Raw genomic sequence first — 27,101 nt, 5'->3', positions numbered from 1 at the left:
GATAGGGCAAGGGGGAATGGTTTTAAACTAAAGGAGAGGAGATTTAGATTAGTTATCAGGAGGAAATTATTTACTCCATGGTGGTGAGCCACAGGCACAGGCTGCCTAGAGAAGCTGTGGTGTCCTATCACTGGAGGTGCTCAAGACCAGGTTGGATGGGAGCCTGGGCAGCTGAACTGGGGGATGGCAGCCCTGCCCACAGCAGGTCCCTTCTAACCCAAGGCATTCTGTGCTTCTATAATTCTATGATTCTATAATTCTGTGATCTTGTCCTGCTCTAGGGAAGGCAGAATATTAGGTCCAAATATAATTAAGGCTTAATTATAAGTTAGTGTACTAGTGAATGATGCTGTATGGGACATGTTGCATATTTTACGTTCAGTGAATAATACTATTTTGCATTATGTGCCATACTTTTGGGGGAAAAAATAATCATATAACTCATTACAACATAATGTATTCCAACAACAGGGCAGATCATAAGGCAACCAGAAGTAACTCTTGATAGCATGTAGATAATGTCCTGTGGGGAAAAAACGTATCCCCTCTTTTAACTGAAAATATCTGTACAAAACACACTGGAGCCTGAAATAGCAGATCGTTATTGATTGCCACAGGAGGAATGAAGCACATAATTTAATTTGGAGATGAGGGGGGGATGAAGTGAAAAAAAGGAAAAAAAAGAAAAAAAAAAAAGCTGCCTGATGGGACTGGCAGAGCCCAGCCCTGAAGGAAGAGCTGGATCTGAGGCGGACGGTCTGAGTGAGGGATGTGAATGTTCTCAGGTCCGGGTGAGGGACGGAACCGTCCCCACCGCAGCAGTACCGAGACCGCGACCACCCGCATGTTGCCGAACTGTCAGGGCCGCTTCTCCGCTTCCCGGCCCGCAGTCCCTCAGGCACGCCTCTCCGAACCCCGCAGGACCACGTCCGGGGCCTGCCCTCGGAACGGCCCCCGCGGGGAGCCCCGGGCCGCGGGACGGGGCGGGGCGGGCCGCAGGGGGCGGGGAGCCGGGCCGGGCCGGTGGCTCTTCCCCGCAGCGCCGGGACAGCGGCACTGAGGCTGCGGCCCCGCCATGGCTCCCGGCTCCGAGCAGCTCTTCGACTCCCTGGGTCACTTCGGCAGGTAGTGGGGCGGCTGCGTCCCGTCCGGACACACGCACACACGGAGGGTGACAGTGCGCAGCGCAGCGCATCGCACGTGCACGCAGCACCGCGTGTAGCACGGGCTTCTCTGGGGCACCGCTCACACCGCACCTCTAGGGTGTGAGCACGAGTGTTGCTCGGCGGCTTTGCTGATATTGGCCGTATCGCGATGCGTGGGTATGAGCGTATGCGTGTGTGTCGATGGCCAAAGAGTTCCTATGATCAGCGGCGTGATGCACAGGACAGCTGTTCTATGTGGGGTGTGACTGAGCGCCCGTGGTTGGTAAGATGAGGTGCGCGGCTGTGTGTGTGGCTGGTGTGCCTCTGTGGGGGTGAGCCTCTGGTTACACGTGGAATGGAGCAGAGATGGTGGGTGAGGAAATGGAACTTTAGGACTTGTATGATGGAAAGGTGCACATCCTCTTGGCATGTTCTGTTGTGAGCTCTCTTTGTGCACAAATCCATGTGGGGGTTTTGCAGGTGCATACTGCTCAGAGTAGGTGTCCAGGACAGACCCTTGTGTCACATTTGGGTACAAGTTGATGTATTGGATCACAGCTTTGTGCTTTCTAGCTCAGTCACTGGTGGGCTAACCACAGTGCTTCTCCCACTGGCACGTTCTGAGCATATCCCTGGAGCTCCATTTAATGGTAAAAGTACACAGCTACACTGCACGGCGGGACATACTCTTAATCATAGAATCTTAGAGTGACTTAGGTTGGAAGAGACCTTAAAAGATCACAGAATCATACAGTGATTTGTGTTGGAAGAAACCTCAGAGATCATCTTTTCCAACCCCTCCGACAAGGAAATCTCCCATTAGATCAGGTTGATCAAAGCCCCATCAAACCTAAGGCCTTGAGTATCTCCAGGAAGGAAGCACCACGACTGGATTCCAATCCCAGTGTCCATAGCAAGCAAAGTATTGAGAACTGCTGCAGTTGTTGAGTATGGAAAGGCTATTTCTTTGCTGAACTGGGATGTTTGCTTACAATGAAATCTGCCAGGTTGTAACTGACATGCATATCCATCTGGACAATATCTTATTCATTATCAGTTCTGGGCCAGCAACAAAAATATTTTGTTCTGTGTGTACTAGGAGGGAATTCCTAGCAAACAGATTATTTTGCTGTTGCTGTCACTCTTTTGCCTTGCGCTGTTTTGTGAAAAATGAGCATTTGACACTGAGTACTGAAATTAATGAAGTAGTTTTCCTAGCTGAGAACATTTATCGGTACTTCAGTGAAAGTTTTCATATACTTTTTGCAATTAAAGTGAGAATAATCTGGAGGCCAGATTATATGAGATGCTGTTCATAGGAGTTGTCTCGGGTTTAGAGCTTTTTGGTGACCTGCAGGCTGCTGGAATGCACATGGTAAATAAACATATTACCCGTAAAAAGTTGTCTGCTACGTATATGCTTAATTATAATTCTAAAATAAGTTCTGATAAGTCTGTGTCCATCATTGTGATACTGACAGATACTAATTTCTTAGGTTCATGAAATTCCTACAGGGCCCATAGAAACTATGCATTGTGAATGGATTTACTAGGTCTGCCACAACCAGACTTAGCAGTGCAAGTACAACTGTTAGTACTTGGGGACTGTTCCGATTATCTTACACTCTGACAGATGAAGTAAAGAATGGCCAGCTGTTTGTATGCATGTATATATATTTCTGGAGAGAGGATGCATGATATATCTGCTATGTATAATACGCTGTACTATAAAATATATTACGTATATAATGATTCACACAGAACGCATAAAACTTTCACTTTAAGATAGCTTTGCAGAATTGACATCCACACACGTGCTGTCAATATTTTGTTTTCCATTGGACACTCCTTTGGAAGTCTCACTGGTGATGCTGTAGTTCTCAGCGGACTCTTGAGACGTGCATGAGCAGCCATAAAAACGTGTCGGTTGTTCTTTCCTTTGCTTCTAAAGGCAGACTTTGAGCCTCCGTGGTGGGTTGACCTTGGCTGGCTGCCAGGTGCCCACCAAGCTGCTCTCTTGTTCCCTCTGCACAGCAAGGCGCAGGGAGAAGATGAGATCTCAGCCGCTGGGCTGAGATAAAGGCAGGGATATCACTCACTGATGGCTGCACAGGCAAAACAGATGCTGCTTGGGGAAGATTAATTTAATTTGTTGCAATTAAAAATAGAGTAGCATAATGAGAAACAAAGCTTAAAACACCTTCCTCCAATCCACCCCCTACTTCTCAGCCTCAACTTCGTGCCCAAATCTTCTGCCTCGTCCCCCTGATGGACACAGAGGAACAGGGAATGGGGGCAGTGATTGGTCTGTAATGCTTTGTCCCTGCTGCTCCTTTATGGTCCTCTCTGCCTAGTCCACTATGGGCTCCTTCGTGGCTAGACCTGGAGATATACTTTCTGTGGTGCTCATCAGGTGCATGAGTAAGGCCTGCATCTCCACAGGACTCTCCTGGGCTACTGGAACTTCTGCTCCACACCTAGAACATCTCCCACCCTTCTTCTACGCTTACCTTGGTACCTGCAGGGTTGCTCATGTCACGCATCTCACTCGTCTCTCCCAGCTGCTGTTGCACTGCAGTTTTTCCTTGTTTTCGGTCTGCTCTCCCAGAGCTGCACCCAGCATCATTCACAGCTCAGCTCTGGCAGCAGCAGTTCGCTTTTGGAGCAGCTGGAGCTGGCTCTGGTCTGATGTGGGGCAGTTCTGGGTTCTGCTCACAGAGGCAAACCTTGTTTTTGAATTTGGGAGTGAGTAGCATCCCTGGCCCATCAGTTCAAGAAAGCTATTTCTGGTGTATAAGATCACTGCTTGCTATTGTAAAGGTTAACAAAAAAAAATCCACCTGTATGCCTCAGAAGGTCTTATCTCTAATGGGCTACCTTAAAGCTCCCAATTTACCTGCACTGAACTGCATCATTCTGTCATGCAGCAGTTTCTGACAGTCAGTCACTATGGGTTCTCCCTCTCTGCCCAGCCACTCTGAGTGCAAAACCCAAGTGCAGGGAAAGAGAAGAGATGAGTGGCAGGCCCAAGGCTGGTGATGCAGCTCGCTGTGCCCTAGCAGCTCTTTTGGGAAGCTTGATTATTTTAGTCTACCAGCAGGACACAGACCTAACTTACCTGGTTGAGTGTGTTTTGCACCTCTGATCTACACCATCACAAAGTGTTGAATGGGGAATAGTGTAATAAGACAGAGGCCCCGGAGCGTGTCCAGAGGAGGACAGTAAGGCTGGTGAGGGGTCTGGAACTCAAGTCTTATGAGGAGCAGCTGTGGGAATTGGGATTGTTTAGTCTGGAGGAATCTCAGGGCAGACCTTACAACTCTCTACAATTCTCAGAAAGGAGATTGTGGCGAGTAGGGTTGGCCTCTTCTCCCAGGTAACTGCAATAGGACAAGTTGCACCAGAGGAGGTTCAGGTTGGGTATTAGGAAAAATTTGTTCCCCAGTAGAGTGGTGAGGTATTTTAACAGCCTGGCCAGGAAAATGGTTGACTCACACTCCCTGGAGGTGTTTGAGAAGTGTTTAGACCTTGTACTAAGGGACATGGTTTAGTGGGGAAAAATTGGTGGTAGGTGGACGTTTGGACTAGATAATCATTTCCAGTCATGGTGATTGTACAGTTCTGTGTCTTGAGAAAAATGGAGTGCCTCTTACTGTTAGTGTGGATGAGAGTGAGGAGTTGATTTCCCAGTGGCACATCCAGGAGCTATAAGGTGCAGTCTGCGTGGTACATAGAGCTTTCTCCATGATTTACAGTTTTTAGATCTTGGCTTATATTTTGTCTAAATGTTGGTGGTGGAAACTGTCAGTAGACAGACAGTTGAGTGTCACACTATTTCCAGGTTTTGTCATGAAATATTTCTAGATTCTTGTAAAAGATTGTTCTTTTAAACTATCCTTGCATTTGCATCTGGGTTTGGTTTGCATTTGCTTTTGTTCTTTTTTTTTTTTTAACCAAATGAAAATAGACAGATTTTCAAATAGTTTTATAAGTGAAGTATTGTACTAACTGTTGGACTGTTTAACAAATTGGCAATGACTGTTTTTTATCTTTATTGAAATGTTTATGTATTGATTTGGGTTTAAACGTCTTCCCGTAGTTGCCTTACACAAGCTTGTCACCTGGTGAATGGGTCTGCTCCAGTTGGGATTTCAGAAACAGCCCTGACCAGGATTAGCAGTGGCCTATGGGAAGAGGAGAGAGTCAGGACAGAGTGCCTGCTGGGGCAGGACACTCACCTCTTGCACCCAGACTTGGGCTCCACGAGAGATTATCACATTTTTCAGCAGTCTTAGTGCTTTCTGTTAAGTGCCCCAACACTTTGCTAGGGGCCACAAATAGAATGGAGACTATACTTAGCTTGTAAAAAAGCAGACTTCATGTTAGGAGAGGTTCCTTCAGTAGATATTTGCAGTGCAATCCCTGCCTCTCAGTACCATAAAAGCAGTATTTGAACACTCAATGCTAAGACCATTTCTCTTCTCCCTACATTCTATGACTCTTGTTTCATTTCTAAGGCCTGCACCAAACCATCCGTCTTCTTTTCATGTCTCACAACTTTTCCAGGCTCCTATTTTCATTCATTTATTATCTCTCTTGTTTCATAGCTTGCAGCTTCTCTTGAGATCTAATTACATCTTCTGCAAATTGTGATACATACATGATACTTTCAGGAATTTTCCAGAAATTATTGGATATGTATCAAATAACGAAGAATCCCAAGTATCTCAAAGTAAATGCTCATCCATTCCTTTTCATTAAAGAGATAATAAGAATACTTTCAAGCAATGTTTTTTCAAACTCATGTTTTACCAATGTCTTGAGTGATTCTTCCCCAAAAGAAAAAGACTTTTCAAGCAAATGTACTTACTGGATATGGAAAAAGTTGTGGTTTTCTTTTCCACGCTAGAATGGAAAAGCAGGTAATCATGTTCAGCATTTGCACACATGATTAGGCTTTACTTTAAAAACAGAAACATTACAAGCATTTTCAGAAATACTAATATAATTACTGGTTAGTACATCCTACACAAAATTAACATTTGTAAACAAAATAAAATGAATTACTGTTTAAAATTTTACATTTTGCAAAAATGAGCAAAATACTGTGGTTTTGAGATTGCTAGCTGGATGCATGCTAGCTATTTTATACAATGGACAAGTTTATAGCAATGTGTCTTCATTCAGTTTTGAAAATGTGTTTGTGGACAGCTGTTTGCATTTACTGGAATGTGCCAGAGAGAAGAATCTCAAATCTAAGTCCTCCTTTGGCTCCTAGTCAGAGGTGGTGTTTGGCAGGAATGCTTGAGAAATATTCTTCAGCTTTATAACTGTACTATATTATGTCTGAATCAGCCTATGTTTATCTCAGGTGCCCACGGGCTAAAATAAGTGGACCTAGCTGCATCCTAGCTGCATTTTAGGAATAATTGCTTTTTTTTTTTTTTTTTTTTTTTGAGTATCCTGATATTCTGTAAAAGGCACTTGATCCCACTGGTGGAATGGCATCATAATAGCCTCGGAGAAGTGAGACAAGCCATGTGTTTTCACAGAGCAGACTCTAGTAGCTTCAACAAAGCTCTTATTATCTATGCCTGACCAGGCAAAAGTAGAAATATCTTCAGGGCTCAGAACCAAAGGTGGACATTGGCAAGTGCCCCTGGATTATGGGGTTGATGCACTAGCAGTGCTGTCTGCAAGAGGTACTCGCTGTAGTTGCTGGGATCCAGATCATGCTGGAGGCATCCTAGCGCAGGATCTGCACAGACAAGATTGCATTGCATCAGAATGTGCTGGCAACTTCTCCCCACCTGCTTCTGGAGGGAGTAAGCAGATTGTAACAGTGTGTGTTACCAAGTGTGTTGCCTGTGATTTTGGTGCCTGGTATATCGCTGCTGTGAAAGCTCTGTTGCTTCTATGAAAGCTCTGTGAATAATTTTTTCATGATGGTCATGATATTCTACAGTACAAAAGTTCCCCCAAGTTGGAAGGAAATGTTTTATAAAATGGACTTGCTCATGAGAAGCTTGGCCAGTATATTGCAGGAGGTGAAATGATTCAAGTACAATATAGTATTAAATTTAAGGAATTCTTTGAAGGTCCCAGAAACGTTCAGCACATGCTATAAAAATTTCTGTGCTAACATGCTGCCATACGCAACAAGAGCAGAACTGAAATATGTGCATAGCTGACAATTTATTTCAGGTTGCTTGAGAAAAATTAGCGATACATAAAAAATTTCAACTGAGGTCTCCATTTCAAAGACCAAGATTAGAAACAGTGTGATGACAAACTGTACAGGACAGAGACTTACAAGTGCTCATAATGGCGGATCTGACAGTGCATATAACTTGGGAAGGAATCCCATTTCTTTGAAAAATACTGAAATTGCCTAGAAAGCTAATATATGCTTTAGTATCATACACTGATAGCCCAACTGTACTGCTCAGCTCACTCAAACCAGATGTTCTCTGAAGTTCATGTGAAATGAAAGGTGATTTCAGGAATCTAGATGAGCCATTGGTTGGATCGGAGACTGAGCTCTTTCCTCAAGACAACGTTTTCACTAAGAGGAGAAGCTGGGATTCCTCTTCCCATTATTTGGAGGCATTACAGTTGTCTGGCATCGGAGGTGCTGCCTCACCAGTGCTGAGATGGGAATAAAGGACACAGCTTGGAGAGTAGATAGAAAGGGCTGATAAGGCAGGAAGAAGAATACAAATACCAGAAAGAACGCTCAGGAAACTGGTCTATAAAAAATATGATCTATACTGCTTTATGAAAAGTATTCAGCATCACACTTGGATGGAGCACAGTACCATCTCAGCAACCTCTTCTCCTGTCTAAACTGTGAAAAAGATTTGGAAGGCTCTGCTTACCCATTTGATCCATCCATCCTGTCTGTGTTAGCTCTGTGAGGAAGAAGTTAGCTGTCCAAATCAAGGCTCAATAGTGTAAATAAAATAAAGAAATAAAGATGAGCTCACCAGCATTACAGGCATGTAGTACAAACTTCAAACATCTTCCTTAGTCACCTTGTTAGCAAAGATAATGAGGCTCTTTAAAGTTGTGATTCATCTGACTTATTTTCAGTGAGTGCTTCTGAACCGGATGAATGAGGCTTCTATATTTGTCTGTGCTTCTGCACTGAGTGAAAAGGGAATCTAGATAAGTATAAATGGGTATGGATGCGTACCATACACAATACATTGCCTCCAAATGTATGGTATACATCCAAAGTCTAACTTATTCAACTAGTTAAGGCTTAGCTAGAAGGTTGGGATGTGGGAGATACTTCTGGCAACATACTTTCTGTGTCACAGGACTAGCCAGTATCTTTCTATCAAATCAACACAAAGCAGGTAACATAGTGTTTGCACCACTCTGCTCTATGTCAAACATAAGAAAGATTGTCAAATATGTAGCAGCACTACCGCTGCAATGCTTGATACCTCGATAGCTTTCCATCAGCAATACTTGTTGTCAGTTCCTTGAATACAAGCAATTCTAATAAGGCCAGAATTTGAAATGCCAACATTAAGATCAGAGAGAAGGAATCAAAGCTGTTCTGGAAACACAGTAGGCAAAAGTATGTGGGTTTTCTAGCCTCTAAATTGCAGGCATAGATCTTTTTGTTCTTGGTGAAAAATCAGAAAATGATACTATTGATGTACTGTTCAGATAGCCTTTGCTCTATAAATAAATATCTGTAACATTACATTTCATTTGAATGTCCGTCTGGAGAGAAAGTCAAGTATGAGAGGTGAAAAATAAGCAGTAATAAATAAGCAATATTCAAAAGCATATTCTGCCATGAAACTACTGAATTTACAGTGAAATTATACTGATGAGACCACATTTCACTTAAATAGCTCTTTGTGTCTCAGACTCCAAAAGAAATTGCTATTTGGATATTTTTTGGTGTTTGGATCTTTGGATCTGGTTTATATCAGGAGAGATGGGAAATGGCAAGAAACTTCTTTCAACTCCACCCTTCTGAGAGAGAGTTCTTGTTTGGTCCAGGGTTAGAGCAATTGGAACCTCCTATCACTGACACTTGCTTCTTAGGCTCCTTGCAAAGCTGTAGTCCTTAGTAGTTCAAGGTAGCTGATCTTTGTTCTGTCTCTTATCCATTTACAATGGGTGCAGATAGTACAAAAATAGATCTGTGAAGAAGAAACCTGGCAGGTCTGAGCAGAATCCAGTTTTTTTTGTTGTATTCTTGTGGAGAATGGAACACTCTGCATTTCTTGCAAAAACGTATGTAAGGTTAGAAAACAGCAGTGTTCTAGTTCATTCCTTTGTACCGTAAGATAAAGACTCAAGAACACACCTGACACTGCTGTGAAAGGATAACAAGGTAAAAGAACATTACAGAACATGTTAGGAAGGTATTAAAGTGCATTTGTGACCTTGGAAGAGTGACAAAAGTAAAATATGTGGTTTGTATTTCTTTGTTTTTAATTTAGATTATGACAAGAAATTGAAAGGTGTCTGCTTTTCACTAGGAAATCAAGAACAATGTAAAATAACTCTTGTTTGTTGGTGATGGAATAGATAAATGGCCAGGTTGTAAATAAGCTCTTTGTCTAATTAAAATGAAAGGCAGTATTTTAAATACCCAAGATCGATTAAATTGATTCTTGATGTTTCATCTAATGTATGTGCTCAACAATGTGTAATTTTCCTCTGGTGGCCTTCTATGATGGAGTGATGACATTGGTGGGCAAAGCAAGGGCAACTAATGTCATCTACCTGGACTTGCTCAAGGCCTATTGCATGAACTCTTGCCTTCATCCCTATCTCTAACTTAGAGACATATGAATTTGAAAGGAAGACTGTTTTGTGGAAAAAGAATTGGTTGGTTGTTGCAGCCAGTGGGTTGTGGTCAACAGTTCATTGTCTGTGTGGAGACCAGTCATGAATGGTTTCTCCCAGTCTTCAGTCCCAGTTTCAGTCTTGGGTCTTCATTTTCATCTTTGTCAATGGCAGTGGGATTGAGTGTGCTCTCAGCAAGTTTGCTGATGAAACTAAACTGAGTGGTGCAGTTGATAAAATGGGAGGGATGCCATCCAAAGGGACCTGGAGAAGGTTGAGAAAAGGGCCCACATGAACCTAATGAGATAAATGACGCCGAGTGCAAGCTGTCGTGATCTGGGAGATCCCAGATAGGGGAGAAGAAATCATTGAGAGCAGCCCTGCAGAGAATGGCCTGAAGAATCTGTTGGATGAAAAGCTTGACATGAGCCAGCAAGATGTACTTGCAGCCCTGATGGTCAGCAGTATCCTGGACTGCATCAAAAGAGGTGTGGCTAGCAGGGAGAGCGAGGTGATTATCCCTCTCTGCTCTGCCTTCCTGAGGCCCCATCTGGAGCACTGCATTCAGACCTGGGCGCCACAGTACAAGAAAGATGTGGAACTTTTGGAGTCAAGAGGAGGGCCATGAAGGTGACCAAGAGAGTAGGAGCACCTCTTCTATGAAGAAAGGCTGAGGTAGCTGGGCTTGTTTAACCTGGACAAGAGAAGGCTCTGGGGATAACTCACTGCATCCTTCCAGTACTTGAAGGGAGACCAACATTTTATGCAATCTGATAGTAATAGGACAAAGGGGAATGGTTTTAAACTAAAGGAGAAGAGATTTTGATTAGATGTTAGGGGGAAAATTTTCACTCAGAAGTGGTGAGGCACTGACATAGCTGCCCAGAGAAGCTACGGATGCCCCACCCCTGGAGGCACTCAAGGCCAGGTTGGATGGAGTCCTGGGCAGCCTAAGCTGGTGAATGGCAGCCCTGCCCGTGCAGGGGGTAGAATTAGATGATCTTTAAAATCCCTTCTAATCCAAGCTATTCTATGTTTCCACAGTTCTTCTTAGAGGAGAGAACACAGAAATATTTTCTTGTCCCCTGAAATCAGTTAGGTTAACAGAATCAGGATCCAACAGTGAAAACTGGAAGAAGTTTAAATAAAAACTGGACAGAGGATCATGGCCAGGCTGCTAAGCAATGCAAAACGAACTGAAAAGCTCTGCATTCATTTGGGAAGGTCCTGTGAGGCTGATTCACCACTGAAGGAGAAGTAACTGAGCACTTCTATCCAGAGTAGGTTATATATTTGTAATAAAGAGGGGCAGTTTGGAGGAAAGGTGGGTTGGGAACCTGCAGAAGAAGCTAAAAGTCTTCTTGTGCTCAGTAATCTTCTTAAATGTTGGTGTAGAGATAACTTGCCATGTCTTGGAGAATACAGCCAATTAGGGATACTAAACTGGCTAAGGAGACAGAATATCGGTGGGACAGACCACGTGGCCTCAGAAGAGCCAAGAGAATAGATAAATAAGGAACGATACATAGACCATACCACACAGTGCATGTCATCAAATCTGCATGAATATGCATGGGGAATTGTAACTTTTTTTTTCAGCAGAGAATCTCTGGCTGAAATTGAGTTGCTTTTCCATGATGTTTATATTGACTTTGTCTCAGATTTTAGAAGACATGTTATTGAAGAGTCATCCAGTGTGCTTGAATTTGTTAGTCTTACTTGTTATAGTTTTTCACAGGAGGTCTTCTGAAACTCAATGAAGAATGAGAAGTTTTATAAACATTTTCCTAGTGGGGAACAATTAGATTTCTCATCTAGAACCAATCTGTATTGGTTAACAATATGTGGCATGACCAAAAAAAAAAAAAAATAGAAAAAAAGAATTCAGGACTGAAAATGAGCTGTCTAAATTTTCTTAGGCATTGTTATGAATAGGGATTGGAAAACACAGTTCCTTTTAACTATTACAGCAGTAAGGCTTAATTATTTTGTAAAATAGGAAACATGCTGGCCTTTGAGTGTTTTATATCTCAGCAACTGTGGGTTCATGAAAGCTGCAGGAGCAGTTCTGGATGTAGGCAGTGAAACATGGAATCCCTGCCCAGGAAACAGAATGGGTTTGTGTCTTATACCTACGCTGTCATGTCTTGGTATTAGAAAGGATGGTCAGGAGTTGGTTGCTCTTCATGATGTGTAAGGTTATAGGGATGTTCAGAAGTTCAATACAGTTGTAACTAAACTCTACAGGGAGAAGGTAAACATGTCGCTGTAAGAGTATTAAAAGTGTCTGAACAAAAAAGGGGATTATAATGAATAGCAGTTCCTAATACATTTTTGAGTATTGTGTAATTAATAACAGAATACATTCAGTTAACCAAAATCGAGTAATGCAATACAAAGCAACAGAAAGCAGCTTTGATTTTCCTTAAATTTCAGACTTAGAGATATATAGAAAAACATATAAAACCAAAGTTAGGTGGAGAGTTCAAGAGAGGCAAAAAAAAAATGGCAGTTAGTAATTACGGAATCTTCTCATGATTGACATTTGCTTGCTGCAGTCGAAAAGGAAAACAAATACTAGCAATATGTTTGTAATATGGCAAAAAGAGAAAGTTCACTTCCTCTTATTGGAAAAGATTAAAGATTTTGAGTAGAAAGTATCTTTTTTTTCCAGCATTATTATTATTATTATTTTTAACCATACCTTTACTCATTTCCCAGGATATATAAAATTAAATTAATTTAATTACACTGGAATTTACAGACAAAACTTTTGTTATTTGCTTTAATTTAAGGAGAGTTTTCTTCCTGTCCTGGTGCTCATGTCAAAAGTTATTTACATAGACACTGCAATACAAAGGACCTGCCATAGTTGCAGCAAAAGATAACCATTTCCAAAAGATAATAAAACAATTAATGATATTCTTCTTGCAGTACTGGAGATATATCTCATGTAACACTTTTTATGGTAGCTGACAACAGTGTCTTTTTAATGACTCTTCGAGGTAATGTTAAAATGATGCATGTAGATAAAATTATAGTAGAAAAGGTTGCTAGTGTAGATGGAAAATGTTTTCTTATATAACTAAAGCTGGAATTCGTTTACTTTGACTGAGTTTGCTCTTCTGATGCTCAGATGCAGATCCATAATGAAATGATAGAAGTGGAATCCTTCACAAGATCGGTTTTAAAATACTGAAAGAATGATTTTTGGTTCAGTGAATGCATGTTGCTGCACAGTGCATATTGTCACAATGATGGAGGCTTTCTTATTCCTGTTGGAATAAGAAACCTGTATTGTACCTGTATTGTTGGTACATTTAACTGCATTCAACACAGTGTCTTCTCCTCCTGAGTACAGATTCTGGAAACGACCCTCCTGCTGATGTGTGCTGGGACTATCATTTGCATAGTTTAAAACACCCAAACTTTTGTCTCTGTAAGGCAAGCAAGGCTAGGTCTGTTGTATATTTAAGACTGATTCCAAATCTGCACCTCTGTATCATAGCAAAAATACTTCTGTGTCTCATTGAGCTCCTATAAAAAAGTAAATGTGTAAATGTAAGTAATCACAGCTTGTTGATTTAGAGTGGGAAGAATGCTGAATGGCTTTTCTCACATTAAAAAAAAAAAAAAAAACAAGAAGTGGGATTCAGAACTGTAAATAGTCACTAAACACAAATTCTTTTAGAAACGGTAAGTATCTGGCAGTTTCATTTCACTGAAGCCATGCTGTTGAGTGTATACTGCACAACAGCAACATGCTGTGTTTTCTGTCTTTGCTCTGGTTTGCTAACAGGGTGGTTGAAAATGCAGACAGTAAAAATAGTTCTCGTAAATCCTGTAGAATAGTGCAAGTGTTTGCTAATCATAGATCAACCGTGTGACTCTATCCTCCAGTGGAAGGTTTTTTAAAGTATTATACTAGCTTTTAAGGAGCATCTAATAGATTTGCCATCAATTCCCCTTCTCCTCTCTTTGATGGATAGACAAGAAAACAAGTTTTGTCTGGAAAATATTTTGTGTTACATAAAATTGTCAAAAAACACATTTTGAATTATTGTCTAACAACACATTTTGTCTCAGGTGTGCACTGCAATAACTGGCAATAGTAAAAGTTCTCTGAGGTAAGGACTTGCCCTCTAGCTGACACGTGGCAGTGTCTACTTCAGATATTGCCTCCCAGATGAACCACCCTGCAATTAGGCTGCTACTGAGTGCTTGTGTGGATGCAGTGGAGATTAGATCAAACAACTGATCTGGCTTGTTTGTTTTTTAAAATTGTCTCTTTTGACATCTTTTTTTTTCCAAGTTAGATCAGTTTCCCAGATAAAATTTGCAGCTGGTCCGCATAAAAAGTACCATCACAACTGAGGAGATTCTCAGGGGATCGCTATGTCTGAGGGAATAAATAAACTGTGGGAAAGGAGAAGGGAAGAAATAACTTACCAGGACAGTGCCACAGGGTATGTTGTGTCATGAGATGATAGCCACAGTGACAGTGGTCTGGGATTTAGTTCATTATCCTTAGTGTTTCTTCAATTCAGGAACTGAAATTATGATATTAAAATTTGCTTTTCTTAGGTCATAAAACTTATGCAGACGGATCAGAAAATATGAAGGTGTTCTATTTTTACTGTAAGCTGCAAACTTAAAAAAAGAATAACCGGGGAGAAATTTCACAAAATACTTTAAGAAGGACTGGCACATTTTCATGCTGTGTCTTGCTCAAGCTTTTATGAAGACAGTTTTATGCTCATTTGACTTCTGGCATTCATTAAGTGCCTCTGCACTGGAGCAGTAACCTACAAAGTCTTCTTGACTTCTATATTTGACACTCCTGGCAAGAGTGACAAAATGTACTTGCCAAATAATTATCTCCTGTGGCAAGTCACTGAAGAGACGGAAAAATACTGTGAAAAGCCAGAGATTATTGTAGTTTTTAGGACAGTCTTCATGTTCACAGATCTTAAAAATAAAAAATAAAATTTTTAAATAAAAAAAAACCCACATAAAGTATTCCTTGCAACAATATACTTTACCTAATCCATATGTGTATGTGAAGGTAACAGGCATATAAAATATCCTTTCCAGCGACTGCCTTTTTTGAGTTCAGTAGAGGAAAACAGATGACAGACTTTGCTGAGAGAAGCTTTGCCTTCTTTTGGTGAATGCTGGTTGTATTTATTGCTGCTGCAGTTCTATTTTCTTAACGTTTCAGTGCGTGAGCAGCAGTATCTCTTATGTCAGGGAAATTAACTTTTAAAATGGAGTTGGTAAGCTTGCTAAAAGGATTACATTACATGAGCCTGCGGTTGAGAGATTTAAGCTTATTAATAGACGAGTTTCTTATCTGTCCAGTGTTCTTAACTCAAGAATTAGGGAAAGAGTTAATCATTCACAGCAGACAGCAAAGACAGCATAGACTTTAACCAGGGTCAGCAAAGTGCAGGGGTTCTGCTGTCACCTCCTGCCCCAGCACAGCTTGCTGCACGGAATGCCCAGGGCCCCCAGGCTGCGGGCCGTCCTCCCACAAAGAAGAGATGCTGCCTGAGTGTGGGCCAAAATACAGACCCAGGATTTTAAGGCTGGGAAGAGCAGTGATGTGTCCTAGGACACCCAGTTGTTCAGAAGGAGTGGGCCTGGCTAGCAATGGAGCAGGGAGCATCTCTGTGTGCCCCCTTGCTCAGCACTGTCTGCTGTTTTAGCAAACCTCTGTCTACCACACGTGACTGGGCCCATGGCTTTCTCTGTCTTTTGTCAATCTGCAGCTGCCCTGGCAAGAGAAGTTCAATGTGTCTATAGTACTTTTCCATCCCACGTATCATCCTCCTTACATACTTTTCATGCTTTCTATGTATTGTCACTGATGGCCTAATTAACTCCTTTTTGGTGACTATGCGAGTTATCCAATTTCCTGACCTCTGTGCATTCAGGCTTTCTAGAAACAAAGCTCCTGGTATCCACAGGAGAAACTCACCAGTTCACAGGGTTGAGTGTTTCAATCTGGCATTGGCAGAGAAGATGCCATCAATACACTACTGTAGTCAGCCATGAATTTTGCCTTCACAGCAAAGGTGAGCTTTCAGGTTTTGGGGTTGTACATATTTTCAGAGTGAGCCCTAGCCAGCCCATTGTGGAATTTTACTGGAGAGAACAGTAGGGAGCTTTTACAGACAGAAAAGCAGCCACTCAGCGCGGAGGCAGGGCTGTGGGTTGCCTTCAGCCACTGGTGCTGCCAGACACGTCTGTAGCTTCACATCCAGCTGTATTCTCTCATATTCCCGCTTCCTCTGCCTGCTCCTTGGCTTTTTTATTCAGCTGAGAGAGGTTAAAAACTGCAGTGCGGTCCATCCTTCAGGATTCAGCAACAGCATGACTACTTATTGTAAAAACACACTTTTCACACACTAGTTAGAAATGGCATACATTATGTCTGTTACCACCCCTCTGGAATTCTATTTTACTTTTAGTGTTTGCTTAGCATAGGTGCTACAAATGAGGTAAGAAAAAAAATTACATTGCAGAGCAGATTTCTTTGTTGGAACTGAATAAGATTTTTGTAACACTGAAAACTGAAGAACATTTTTACAAGAACCAGTTACATCTAGTTTTAAGTTAAGCCCTTGAAAGATGGGAGAAATGTTGCATGGCACAGATATTTCTGTAAAATAAATCCTTTATTGCTTTTTGTAAAGGTGGACACTGTTCAGTAGGACACAGTGGAAAAATGAGGAAGGGGTAAGGGATTGTAACTTGCTTAGTCTTACAAAGCAACCAGAGGGGAAATCTGATAATTCTCTATGAAAAAATGATAAAAGACAAGGAAGATTTATTCAAGGTTGCACAAGGATGTTTCATAAGCGGCTAATAATCTCACATTAAAAAAGGGGACATGGAGATTAGATTTAATGAGGAATTTTCCAACAGAATGCTTTGACAGTGGAGCAGTCTGTCAAAATGGTTATTGAAGTGCAATCATAAAAGGTGTTCAGGAAGATATACGGTGAAACTCTCAAGGGTGAAGTTAGTGCAGAGATTAGCTAGGACTGATCAAAATTACAGCCCTGGTTATGCTCTTGGGATTTAGGTTTTACAGAAATAATACAGTGCATTTGTTCCTGCCATCTTCTCAGCCTATATTCAACAGGCTTTTGTCTTCCTTCAAAGCTCTCCAACAAGAAAGAGCATAAATGTCTTTTTCTTTCTCACTTTTACGGGCTCTAGAAGAGAGGTGATGAACTTGATGTTTTCTATGCTGGAAGAGCTAATTAGGAAGCTCAAGATGAATGTATGGGAGTCTGAATTTATTTTGTTTTACCTGTGTCTGGGAAATAACAACTGGGCTGTCTGACACTACAATTTCTTCATGTGTAATGACAGATATTGCACATACTGGGCATCCTGGTTCTAGGTATGCCACTCTTTATTAGCTAGTGGAAGATGTAGTTGCATTGCTTCTAGGGCTTTAATTTGCTGATCTGCTAGAGGTCATCTAGTTCTGATGTCATCCCATTTTGCATCCTGCAACAGTAGCCCAAGTTTCTGAATTAGCTCTTGCTCTGCTATTTTTAAAAATAGCTTTTCTCTTTTGTTGAGAACAGTTGCAGTTAAAATAGCACTGAAGAAGATAAATTAATAAATATTACTAACCATATTTCTCTGTATTAACAGGGGGACAAAGGATAACCTTTGTTTTTTGGGTAGTTCAATATTGTTCAAAAGCCTTTCGGAGCAGTTTCACTCTTGCTTATGGGTAGCTATCTAGTTCTCCAGAAGCTGTACTGACAGAGGATTGATAGGTTTAAGGGTTGCTCTGGTTATGTCCAGTTTCTCTTGACCGTCTCTCTCACACTGTCTGATGGGAAAGAGCACAACATTTGTGAGAGTCTTCAAGAGGGAAGTGGAGCCCAGCTTACTGAGCTGCCACTGTGAACTTAGCCATCCGGCCCTCTCCTCAGACTGCTGTGGAAAAATCTGTAGAGCTATATGCATACAAACAAAAATGCATACAAATACAGTGCAAAGAAGGTGGAACTGTGCTCTTTGCAATAGTGTCCAGTGCCGGCACCAGAGGCAATAGGCACAAACTGGAACACAGGAGGTTCTGTCTGAAGAGCAGGCAGCACTGCTGTGCTGTACGGGTGACAGATCTTCCCAGAGAGGCTGTGGAGTCTTCTCCTTGGAGATCTTCAAAAGCCTGCTTTTGAAAAACCTGCTCTGGGTGTCCCTGCTGGAGCAGGGGTTGTGCCAGATGGACCCAGAGGTCTCTGTCAGCCTCAGCCATCTAGTGATTCTGAGAGATGGGGATGGTGAGAGGAGTTAGACTACACAACAGAACTTTTCCATTGGAAAGATTAATTGGACACTGAACACAGCACAATGTATTTAATTACTTTGGCTCTGCGTTGTTTAGAAATTCATTAGAAATTGTGATGATAGATGATTAAAAGTCCTAGGCTAGGTTGTGTTGTAAACCTTATCAGAAGAATTCAAGGCTAGATTGCATTCACGTTAGTAGGGGGTGATCTGGAATTTGTGTTTGTTACAGGCACGTGACATTTCAAGGCAGTTGTTTTTTAGGCATAACTTCAGCAGAGACGGCCTCTGACCATGTTTTAAAGAGCTCTTCTTTGTTTCCTGCTATCCAGATCCAGCGTATGCTGCATTAAGGATGTATGTGTAGAAACTCACCCAACGCTTCTTCAAATTTGTGCAACTGGTTGATTTCCAGTAAATAAAAAGTGAAAGGAGAAACCAAAGCCATAACATTTTGTTTTGTTTTGTTTTCCCTGAGCAAATGTTTTACTAATTCTGTGCATAATTTTAATAGTTATTAGAGGAAGAGATTCCTTATGTTTAGACTGTGAGAATCTCCTAGAATTTGCAGTGAGTGATAATAGTTTACTGCAAGTCTTTTGACATTCAGAATATGTGTGCATTTTATACACAGAGACTTGCTTGCATCTCAAGCATATTTTAAAAGCTGTTAAAGTGACAAACTTCAGGCTATACATAAAACATTCTTTTACTATGTTTGTTTTACGATACCATCTTTATACATAACTGCACACTGCTGAAGCCAGACCCCCCCCAGATTTACAGCTATGTTCTTTTACAAAGCTTTTCACCCTTCAGATTCTTCCTCTACACACCTACATGTATTATCTCTTCATCTTTCTGAGATGACAAAGCAAGGTAGAAGATAGATGGAGTAGAGGTAAATGGATACAATTAAGAGAAATGAAGGGCATAATGTGTTTGCTTTGTGCTATTTGACATGCATATCTCTATCCCTGAGGAGCCGAGATTGCAACATTCTGGTTTCTCTGACCATTCTTGTAACCTCAGGTCATCTTTTCGGAGATTTTGATGGGGTTGGAGCTGGGAGGTTGCTTCCAACTTCACACTGAAGCTCAGAATTGATTCTTTTTAAATGGTCTTCTCTGTGCAGTCATACACATAGCTAAGAGCAGTATTGGCTTTTTGACAAAAGAGTTATCTGGTATTTCCAGAGGACAGACTGCTTCTTTTCTTATCATTGTTTCTTGCAAGGCCTAGCTTATCTTGAAGCCATGCTACAGAACAAACCACTGGAAATAGATAATGCTTCCATTTACAACTTTGCCGCAATCACTGGACTGATCCTAGCAAAATAATTGTGTTGATGGTTTTGTGTCTATAAAAAGCTTTCCTTCAGTAAACCGTTTTTACTTCCCTTTGCAGATTTCAAGCATGTGTGTATTTTGCATCTGTCTTTCAAGCTATGTCATGTGGCATCCATTACTTAGCATCTGTGTTCATGGCTGTTACACCTAACTTTGTATGTGGGATCCCTGGAAATGTGAGTAGCGTTCTCTTCTACAACTCCTCTAAAGCAAGTCTAGAGGACATCTGGACAACGTGGACATCAACAGAAAATTACATTGTAGCCCAGCTGGAAAATGGAGAAATCTGGGAACTTAATCAATGCAGCAAGTCCAAACGAGAAGTCAGTTTTGACCTAGAGTATGAATATAAAGGCAACAAGTCCATATTTTCTTGTTCTGATGGATTTCTTTATGACGATACAAAATGGAAGAGCACTGTTGTTACGCAGTGGGATCTGGTCTGTGACCGAGAATGGCTGGCAAAATTAATCCAGCCTACGTTCATGCTTGGAGTCTTGGTTGGAGCGGTGATTTTTGGTGACATTGCTGACAGGTAAAGTGTCATCCTCTGAGCATTGTACATTCAGACTGCAGTAACTCTGTGCTTGTGTACCTGTTCTGTTGTTTTCATTCGTTGTGTACAAAGTCAGGTTTCAATGTTGTTTATTCAGAAAAAGAAACTCAGTTTCTTGTTCATATAGCAAGTATTAATTTTCCAGTGTCTTTGCTAATCATTTGCTTTTGGAATTTATTTCCTACTTTATATTATCCATTGCTCTAGGCTTGGTCCCTCAAATTGCACTGTGCAGCTAGCATTTTGTCCAAAGACTTACTTTTTTTTTTTTTTTAAGAGGAATGGTAAAAATATCAAAAGTAAAACCTGGGAGTAAGTGTTCTTGTTTTCCACGAGGAGAGATTCCTCATGATAGCGTTTGTTTCTCTCTGGATATGCTGAACTGCTTGAGGACTACAGGAGGATTAAAACCCATGTATTTTGAAACAAAAAATGACCTGACCTTTGCCACAAATACAGCTCTCTGGGACTGATGCAAAGGCTTTGAGGGATTGAGCAAGCCCATTTTTTTTTTCCTTGCTGCCTGATTGCATTCTTTGCCTGAAAGGTGAGATTAAACTTCTGCCTCCTGAAGGTTCGTCCAGACAGAAGTAAAAAGGGTCACTGCTGTGCTTTGCTGTGGTTCCACCTACTTACCAGCATGACCAGAGCTCTGCCTGAACCAAAGGAAAACCAAAGCAAGCTCAGGGCCCCCACCAGAGCATTCCTGTGACCACTGTGCCAAGGCTGTCCTTCATTTGGCCCCTATGGCTCTGCCTCCCCTGCTGTTTTCTGAGATCATGCACTGAGAGCCAGCTTCACAGATAGTCTCAGAAGTGGCAGTGAGATCCAGGATGCCTAGATGCCTAGTGCCTGTCTCCTCATATGACATTTAGTTTCCTAAGCTACACTGTACTGTCCTGAACAGTTTATATACTTGTATTTTGATTTGAAGACTCCTTTAGTGTTATGCATCTCTTTCTCTAGAGGAGCTTGTTTGTTAGGTGGAGGGTGAAGATATGTTCCACAGCAAACACTATGAGGAGCAAAAGGAGGCCAAGCACGTTGTTCTCTGGTTTTCCTTCATTAGTACAGCATTTTGGTCTGGCAATGTGGGAATGCCAAAAGATGATCTTCCTTTAGTTTGTCTTCTGGAACACATGGAATCAATCTTTCTTCTCAGTTCAAGGCTTTGTAAAACCTCATTTAATACAAAGCCAGAATATAATACCAACATTTGTTCTGTGTCTCTTTAATAAGCCATTGCTTTATTAATTAATACCCAGACATGATTTATGAAGCTAGGTTCATATTGTTCTCATTTCAATTAATTTAAGCCATGAACAGTCAGTTGAGATAATACATCCTGAGTTGCAGATTTACAACTATGGATTTTACAGCTGAAAGTTATTATTTTCTGACACATTCTGGCTGGTGAGAAATAAGTTTGTGGGTTCCTCCCATTCCCAATTAACAGATTTCCCAACAGAAGAGCCAGCTGGGACCCACTGGGAGCTCTTCTGGCAAGGGTCAAAAACCAGATGTGTGTAATGACTCCTTCCTCACACATCTTCCTGGTCAGGGCTGGTGAAAGATGGTGAAAGACCAAATAAAGAGGGTGCTGGAAAGAGCTATGAGGTGTTGTTGTTTGCAAATGAATATCTGAAAAAGCAAATCTTATGTACTGACTTCATAAATAAGACAGAGTAAATCTGCAGATTAGTTACTGGGCAGTTAACCTTGACACTGTTATGTGAGCAATATAATGTCACTTGTAAAACTTAGTTCTGGCAAGAACTCCAGGAGTTTCCATTTTCCTTGAGTTTAGTTGGAATTATTGAAAAGAAATAGAAATTTTCTATTCTACATATGGCAAGGAAAATACAGGAAAGTAATGCAGAGTGCTTTTGGTGAGTGAGAGCCTTAGGTACAGTATTTTCAGACTCATTTCCAGACAGGCTCTCTGCAGTTGCAGTTTTATTCTGATGGAATGTTTATGGTTGCTCATCATTTTATTGCTGCTGTGCTTTACAGACTGGGAAGACAGCGCGTTATGTGGTTCACAAGTGCTGGTCAGTTTGTATTTGGCATCACAGTGGCATTCACGTTTGACTACTACAGCTTCGTGATTGTTCGCTTTCTCCTTGCTATGGTAAGAAAGGAGCTCACTGGCTCTTTCATGTGTCCTTTCCTTACCCTTCTCAGGAAAACCCCTTTTTTTCTTATTTCCTCTTCTACTTCATTATTCTAAAGCCCCATCTGTTGCACTTATTTCAGCAGAGCAGGGAGAGTCTGAATGTTCTTGGACCACAGCACTTTTCCTCTTTGAATTAATAGAAAGCATCTGTATGAAGCAGTGTTTGGTACCTCCTCCATCCCAACCTCTGCTGGACTGGTAATTAAATACCAAGTGTGAGCAGTGAACTCTGGTTTTTACATTGCAACTGGCATTGCATTTCTCCTTGCTGTTACAAACGGAGTACATATTTCTTAAAATAACAAATCTATAATGAGTATGATTTTTTGTCTCTGCCACTTGCATTGATGGAGGAGAGATGCACTTTTTCTCTTCTATGCATCTCTTTGGTCTTTTAAACTACATCTGAAGTACTAAATAAATAGGTAGACATGTTTAGCACTTAGGTGTTCATACTGTACTTAAGGATGTTCCAGTATATGTGTCTAAGTATATCTATACATACATAGATATCCATATATCTATATAAGGTATACATGGTAACTGATTTTTACATCCAAAAGTATATTAATAATCTCTCATTATACAATGCATCAAGACATTAGAAAGCTGTCAGAAGAAAAATGATATAAGTTACTTAAAGGAGGTTGGAAATTTGAAATTAATCACATAATTTAATATATTCCTGTGGGCAGTCAAGAGAGGACATTGTAGCTGGACCTGCCTTTGCCTGATTACAGCACAGAAAGGTTTCCCAGCAAGAAAACTGCATGGGGATTTCAGCCTTGAACAGTGATATCACCAGGATTCACTTCCCTGGTGTTGATGCTAGGGGCTGTGGTAATTTATAAAAGCAAAAAACTCTGACCAAACAGATGCCATAGGTCTTAACTGCCCACTGGGAGTAGATTTGAGAGGAGATGTGAAACTGTAATCCTTCACCACTGAGATCAGTGCAGCTTTCCTGTCAGCTTCAGTGGGTTCACAGACAAGGGTTTATCAAATGGAAGATTTGTAACCAGAAAATAGATTTTTTGATTTGAGTAATCAAAATAATATACTGGAATATTTTCTAGCTAGAATTCTAGATGTGTTCTGAAATGTTTTAAGTTAACAAGAGTTTAGAGTGTTACTAGCAAAACTGAAATACATGTAAGATATATATAAAGATATATATTCAAAGAAAAAATCCTTCAATGAAGAATATGTCAGTAATTCCATTCTATCAGTATAGCTAGATCTGTATAAGAACCTGTAACTCTGAAAATGTGCTTCTCTTCCAACTGTAAAAATTTGATATAATGATATTTACAGGAGTATGAAAGGTAATTCTCAGCAAATGTGCTGTCTGTGACATGCAGATTAGTATTAGTCTACTTAAAAGCCAAGGTTGAGGTTTTCAGAAGTGGCAGTTACTTTGGGAGACTATTTTCCTGAGTGCCCAGTTTGTGATGTCGTTAAGGACTTGATTTTTGGAAGTGATGACAGCTAGTTAGGTACTTTTTCAGGTGTCTCTTACTGGCTCTGCACACTAAAGGGAAGCGTCCTAAAGCACATCACGTCTTAAAACCCAGTTCCCAGGTATTCTGAAAGTTTGAATGAGGTTTTTTGTCCAAGTGATTTGTTTTCAGGTTTGCCTTTTTTCTGTTGCTGAGTAACAGGTCAGCACAGTGCCAGTTAAATGTACTCAAATGAGGAATGCAGTTACCTGTTGCACAAGAAAAGTAGATAAAAACCTCACACTGTTTTTTTTTTCTCTTTCTCCATTCCCCAGGTTTCAAGTGGCTATCTGGTTGTGGCTTTTGTTTATGTGACTGAATTTGTTGGCATTAAAGCACGAACCTGGGCTTCTATGCATGTCCATGCTTTTTTTGCTTTGGGAATTATGGTTGTGGCACTCGTGGGATTTTTGGTTCGGACCTGGTGGGTGTATCAGATATTTCTCTCCATAGCAACTCTTCCCTTTGTCTTGTGCTGCTGGATGCTTCCAGAAACACCTTTGTGGCTGCTATCAGAGAAAAGATATGAAGATGCACAAAAAGTAATCAATATAATGGCAAGGTGGAACAAAGTAAGCACTTCCTGCAAAGTGTCTGAACTGTGCTCAGTCCAACAAGATGACCCAGGCACTGACAGAACAAGTGGCAGTGGTGCATCCTCAACCAAGAAGCACACCATCTTAGATCTGTTTTGTAATTGGTACATTGCAAGAAGGACCATCACGATCTGGCTGGTCTGGTTCACTGGGAGCCTGGGGTACTACGTCTTCTCCCTGAGTTCTGTCAATCTAGGAGGCAATGAATATTTAAATCTGTTTCTCATAGGTAAATAGTTTTTGTACTTTATTATTTTTCTGACAGAACTAGAACATTAAATTTAGAAATGTCTGGAGATTAGACAGACAATCTTTTTAACTTTATTTATCCAACTATGAACCTTGTTCCAAAATTTTCTTGTTAATTGCTCATAAAGCTGATTAATACAGGAAGAAATCTCACTGTTTTGAGAAAATAACTGTTTTGAGAGAAGAACTGAGAATTTGTTGGTGTACAAAACTCTTTTCTTTTTGTCTTTGTGATTGTAAAACCACATTCTAATTTTCTCCTCTTCATCCTGCAAGCATCTGGCAGATCCACACAAAACCTAATGGCAGCAGACCAGCAACACAAAATGCATATATCATTCTGTTAAAAGCACAAATTAGGAGAACATAGAATAAGTTAAGGCTATAGTCATGTGCAGTCACAGTATGCTGAGTCAGTCTGTACAGAAAATAGATTCATGGTTCTCAGAAGCAGGAATAATTTTGTTTTTCTCAAAAATGTATTTTTAGTCGTGCTATTCCTTTAATTGATCTGACTGTAATATTCCTGTGGTTTATAAGGTGTTATGAAGCGCATTCAAGGCCTGACCTGAAGTTTGTAAAAATCAGTGGGAGTACTCCATTGACTTCAGAAGACTTCAGGTTGGGCAGACAGCCCTGAGATAGCAGGGGAATAAATTATGTGCTTTGTTTTATGTGACCCAGTGCTCTCAGTTAAGATGTACATGCCTGTCCATGTACATCAACACACAGAAGGACTGTAACTCTTGTGAGCTGAATTTGAGTTGTCACATACTGTAGTGTATTGATAGGCTGGCATGGTGAAGAGTGAGTGCCAATGACAGAGAGCAGTAAGTAACTCACTGTGCCCACCTCTTCCAAAAATATTCAAGCAGACTGATGTAGTGCAACTGGCTACAGCCTGCTTTTACCAATACAAACCTCAACATTTGTTTTCCAGCATTATAGGTGCATCAACATAGTACACGTACTCAGTAGAGAAACACAGCCTATTTGTTCTTATGTTCTTCCCTGACATTACCCTGGACATAGCAAGATTCTTCATGAGCAAGTTGGCTTAAAACATGTCCAGAATGGCTTAGGATCAGTATGATTTATCTGGGGGCATACCATGCTCAGAGTTTGTGAACAGTTCTTGCCAAATATTGGTCTCATATGGCTGCATTAAGTTTTTCTGGAAAGAGATGTTAGGAAGAGAAAATCTACCCAAGTGGGTTACTGTAAGCAGCTGCCCTCTCTTTAAAGCAAGCCTTGCTGTTTTCTGTAATTTTCCACCCCAAAGAGACTAGGAACTGCTCTATGCTGTAAAACCTGTTCCACTTGTCCTCCTTCATCCCCCACTGACTATCTTAGGCTATGTTTTCCATCATCTGTTGCCGTTTCTGTGACCAGATGAATGATCCTAACACAACAATTGTCTCTAGATTTCACATATTCGTGACATGTACAATCAAGCTAACTTTCTAGATTAAATGAATCCCCATTAAGAGGAAGCTAGAGTTATAAGATGAATATGTGTAATCATGACTTAAAATGAAATAATTTCATACTGACAGGTGCTGTGGAGTTGCCTTGCTATATCATTGCTTGCATTGGGATGGACAAACTGGGAAGGAGAAACACACTCATTCCGTTCCTTATTTTAAGTGCACTGATCTGTGTTTTAATTATGTTCATACCTCAGGTTAGTCATATATTGTTGAAAGTGTTCCTTCACTAGACATTTATTTTATTGATCCTGAAGTCTGTGGAGGCAGCTGTTCTTTCCAAATCATATGCTTTTAAAATGCAGCTGCCAGTCAAGGATAGATTTCTGTATTTTCAGTACAGACTTCACAGTACTGTTGCTGGAGACAGATGTAGAATGTTCCCAGGGCTTCAGAGAACCAGGACTGGTAAAAAGTTGTGTGGACACTTTACTTGCCTTAAAGAAAAAACGAGTAATAAATATTGCTTTGTGTTTAAAGAAGAGTCATGGATTTAATTCAAGTTTGGAACAGTGAAGTTTTTTGGTAATTTATTTATTTGTGATCTCTTTCATTAGGACTTTAATGTGTTAATTATCTTGGCAAACATGGCTGGAAAATTTTCAATAGGTGTGGCATTTGGCCTTATATACCTCTACACAGCAGAACTGTATCCAACAATTGTAAGGTAAGAATTTTTGCCGGAAGATATCTTTCATTGTTTTGTTGTTATTTCCTTTTCCTTTTTATGCTGTTGTGCCAGAGCTAGCAGCTCTTGACATTAGCAACATTGGTCTAAAAGACAGGAAAGGACGAGTACCCCTGCTGCTAAGAGCTGTCTAGTATTTGCCTGTACAGTAAAATTTTATTAATTTTTCATTTCCTTGGCCACTGATTGGTTTCACTGAGGAACTAAAAGAATACTCAGT

The 27,101-nt window shown here is 40.8% G+C and overlaps 1 protein-coding gene and 1 long non-coding RNA gene across 9 annotated transcripts in view; one reads left to right on the top strand and one right to left on the bottom strand.

Annotated features, from left to right (window-relative positions):
* Positions 1–1,039: 1,039 nt before the first annotated feature.
* The window catches only part of SLC22A16 (solute carrier family 22 member 16), a 37,537-nt gene continuing 11,475 nt past the window's right edge, over positions 1,040–27,101 (top strand). For 3 of the 4 annotated variants that reach the window (XR_006168346.1, XM_042815972.1, XM_042815989.1), the window contains exons 1-6: positions 1,040–1,125; positions 19,689–20,165; positions 22,200–22,317; positions 24,137–24,686; positions 26,263–26,390; positions 26,751–26,860. Coding sequence is in view for 3 of the 4 variants with exons in the window: in XM_042815972.1 (XP_042671906.1) it covers positions 1,076–1,125; positions 19,689–20,165; positions 22,200–22,317; positions 24,137–24,686; positions 26,263–26,390; positions 26,751–26,860 (1,433 nt within the window). In the remaining variant the exon portion in view is untranslated. Of the gene's footprint in view, positions 1,126–18,304; positions 18,639–19,688; positions 20,166–22,199; positions 22,318–24,136; positions 24,687–26,262; positions 26,391–26,750; positions 26,861–27,101 lie in introns of those variants that run through there. The other variant, XM_042815982.1, reaches the window with a different exon arrangement.
* Positions 2,802–15,280, bottom strand: LOC122158933. 5 transcript variants are annotated; one of them, XR_006168359.1, is made up of 5 exons: positions 15,005–15,280; positions 14,412–14,512; positions 8,132–8,291; positions 6,016–6,050; positions 2,802–5,329 (listed from the first exon to the last, which is right to left on the bottom strand). It is a non-coding gene; the product is annotated as an uncharacterized LOC122158933 (long non-coding RNA). The 5 variants fall into 5 exon arrangements; XR_006168355.1 differs by having other exon boundaries at positions 2,802–6,050; XR_006168360.1 differs by lacking the exons at positions 2,802–5,329; positions 6,016–6,050 and adding an exon at positions 6,057–6,903.

This window comes from Centrocercus urophasianus, unplaced genomic scaffold (genome assembly GCF_019232065.1).
Source record: "Centrocercus urophasianus isolate 14NV4802_14NV808 unplaced genomic scaffold, USGS_Curo_1.0 seq_10, whole genome shotgun sequence".
Classification (NCBI taxonomy): domain Eukaryota; kingdom Metazoa; phylum Chordata; class Aves; order Galliformes; family Phasianidae; genus Centrocercus; species Centrocercus urophasianus.
This window is presented reverse-complemented; position numbering and strand designations above follow the sequence as displayed.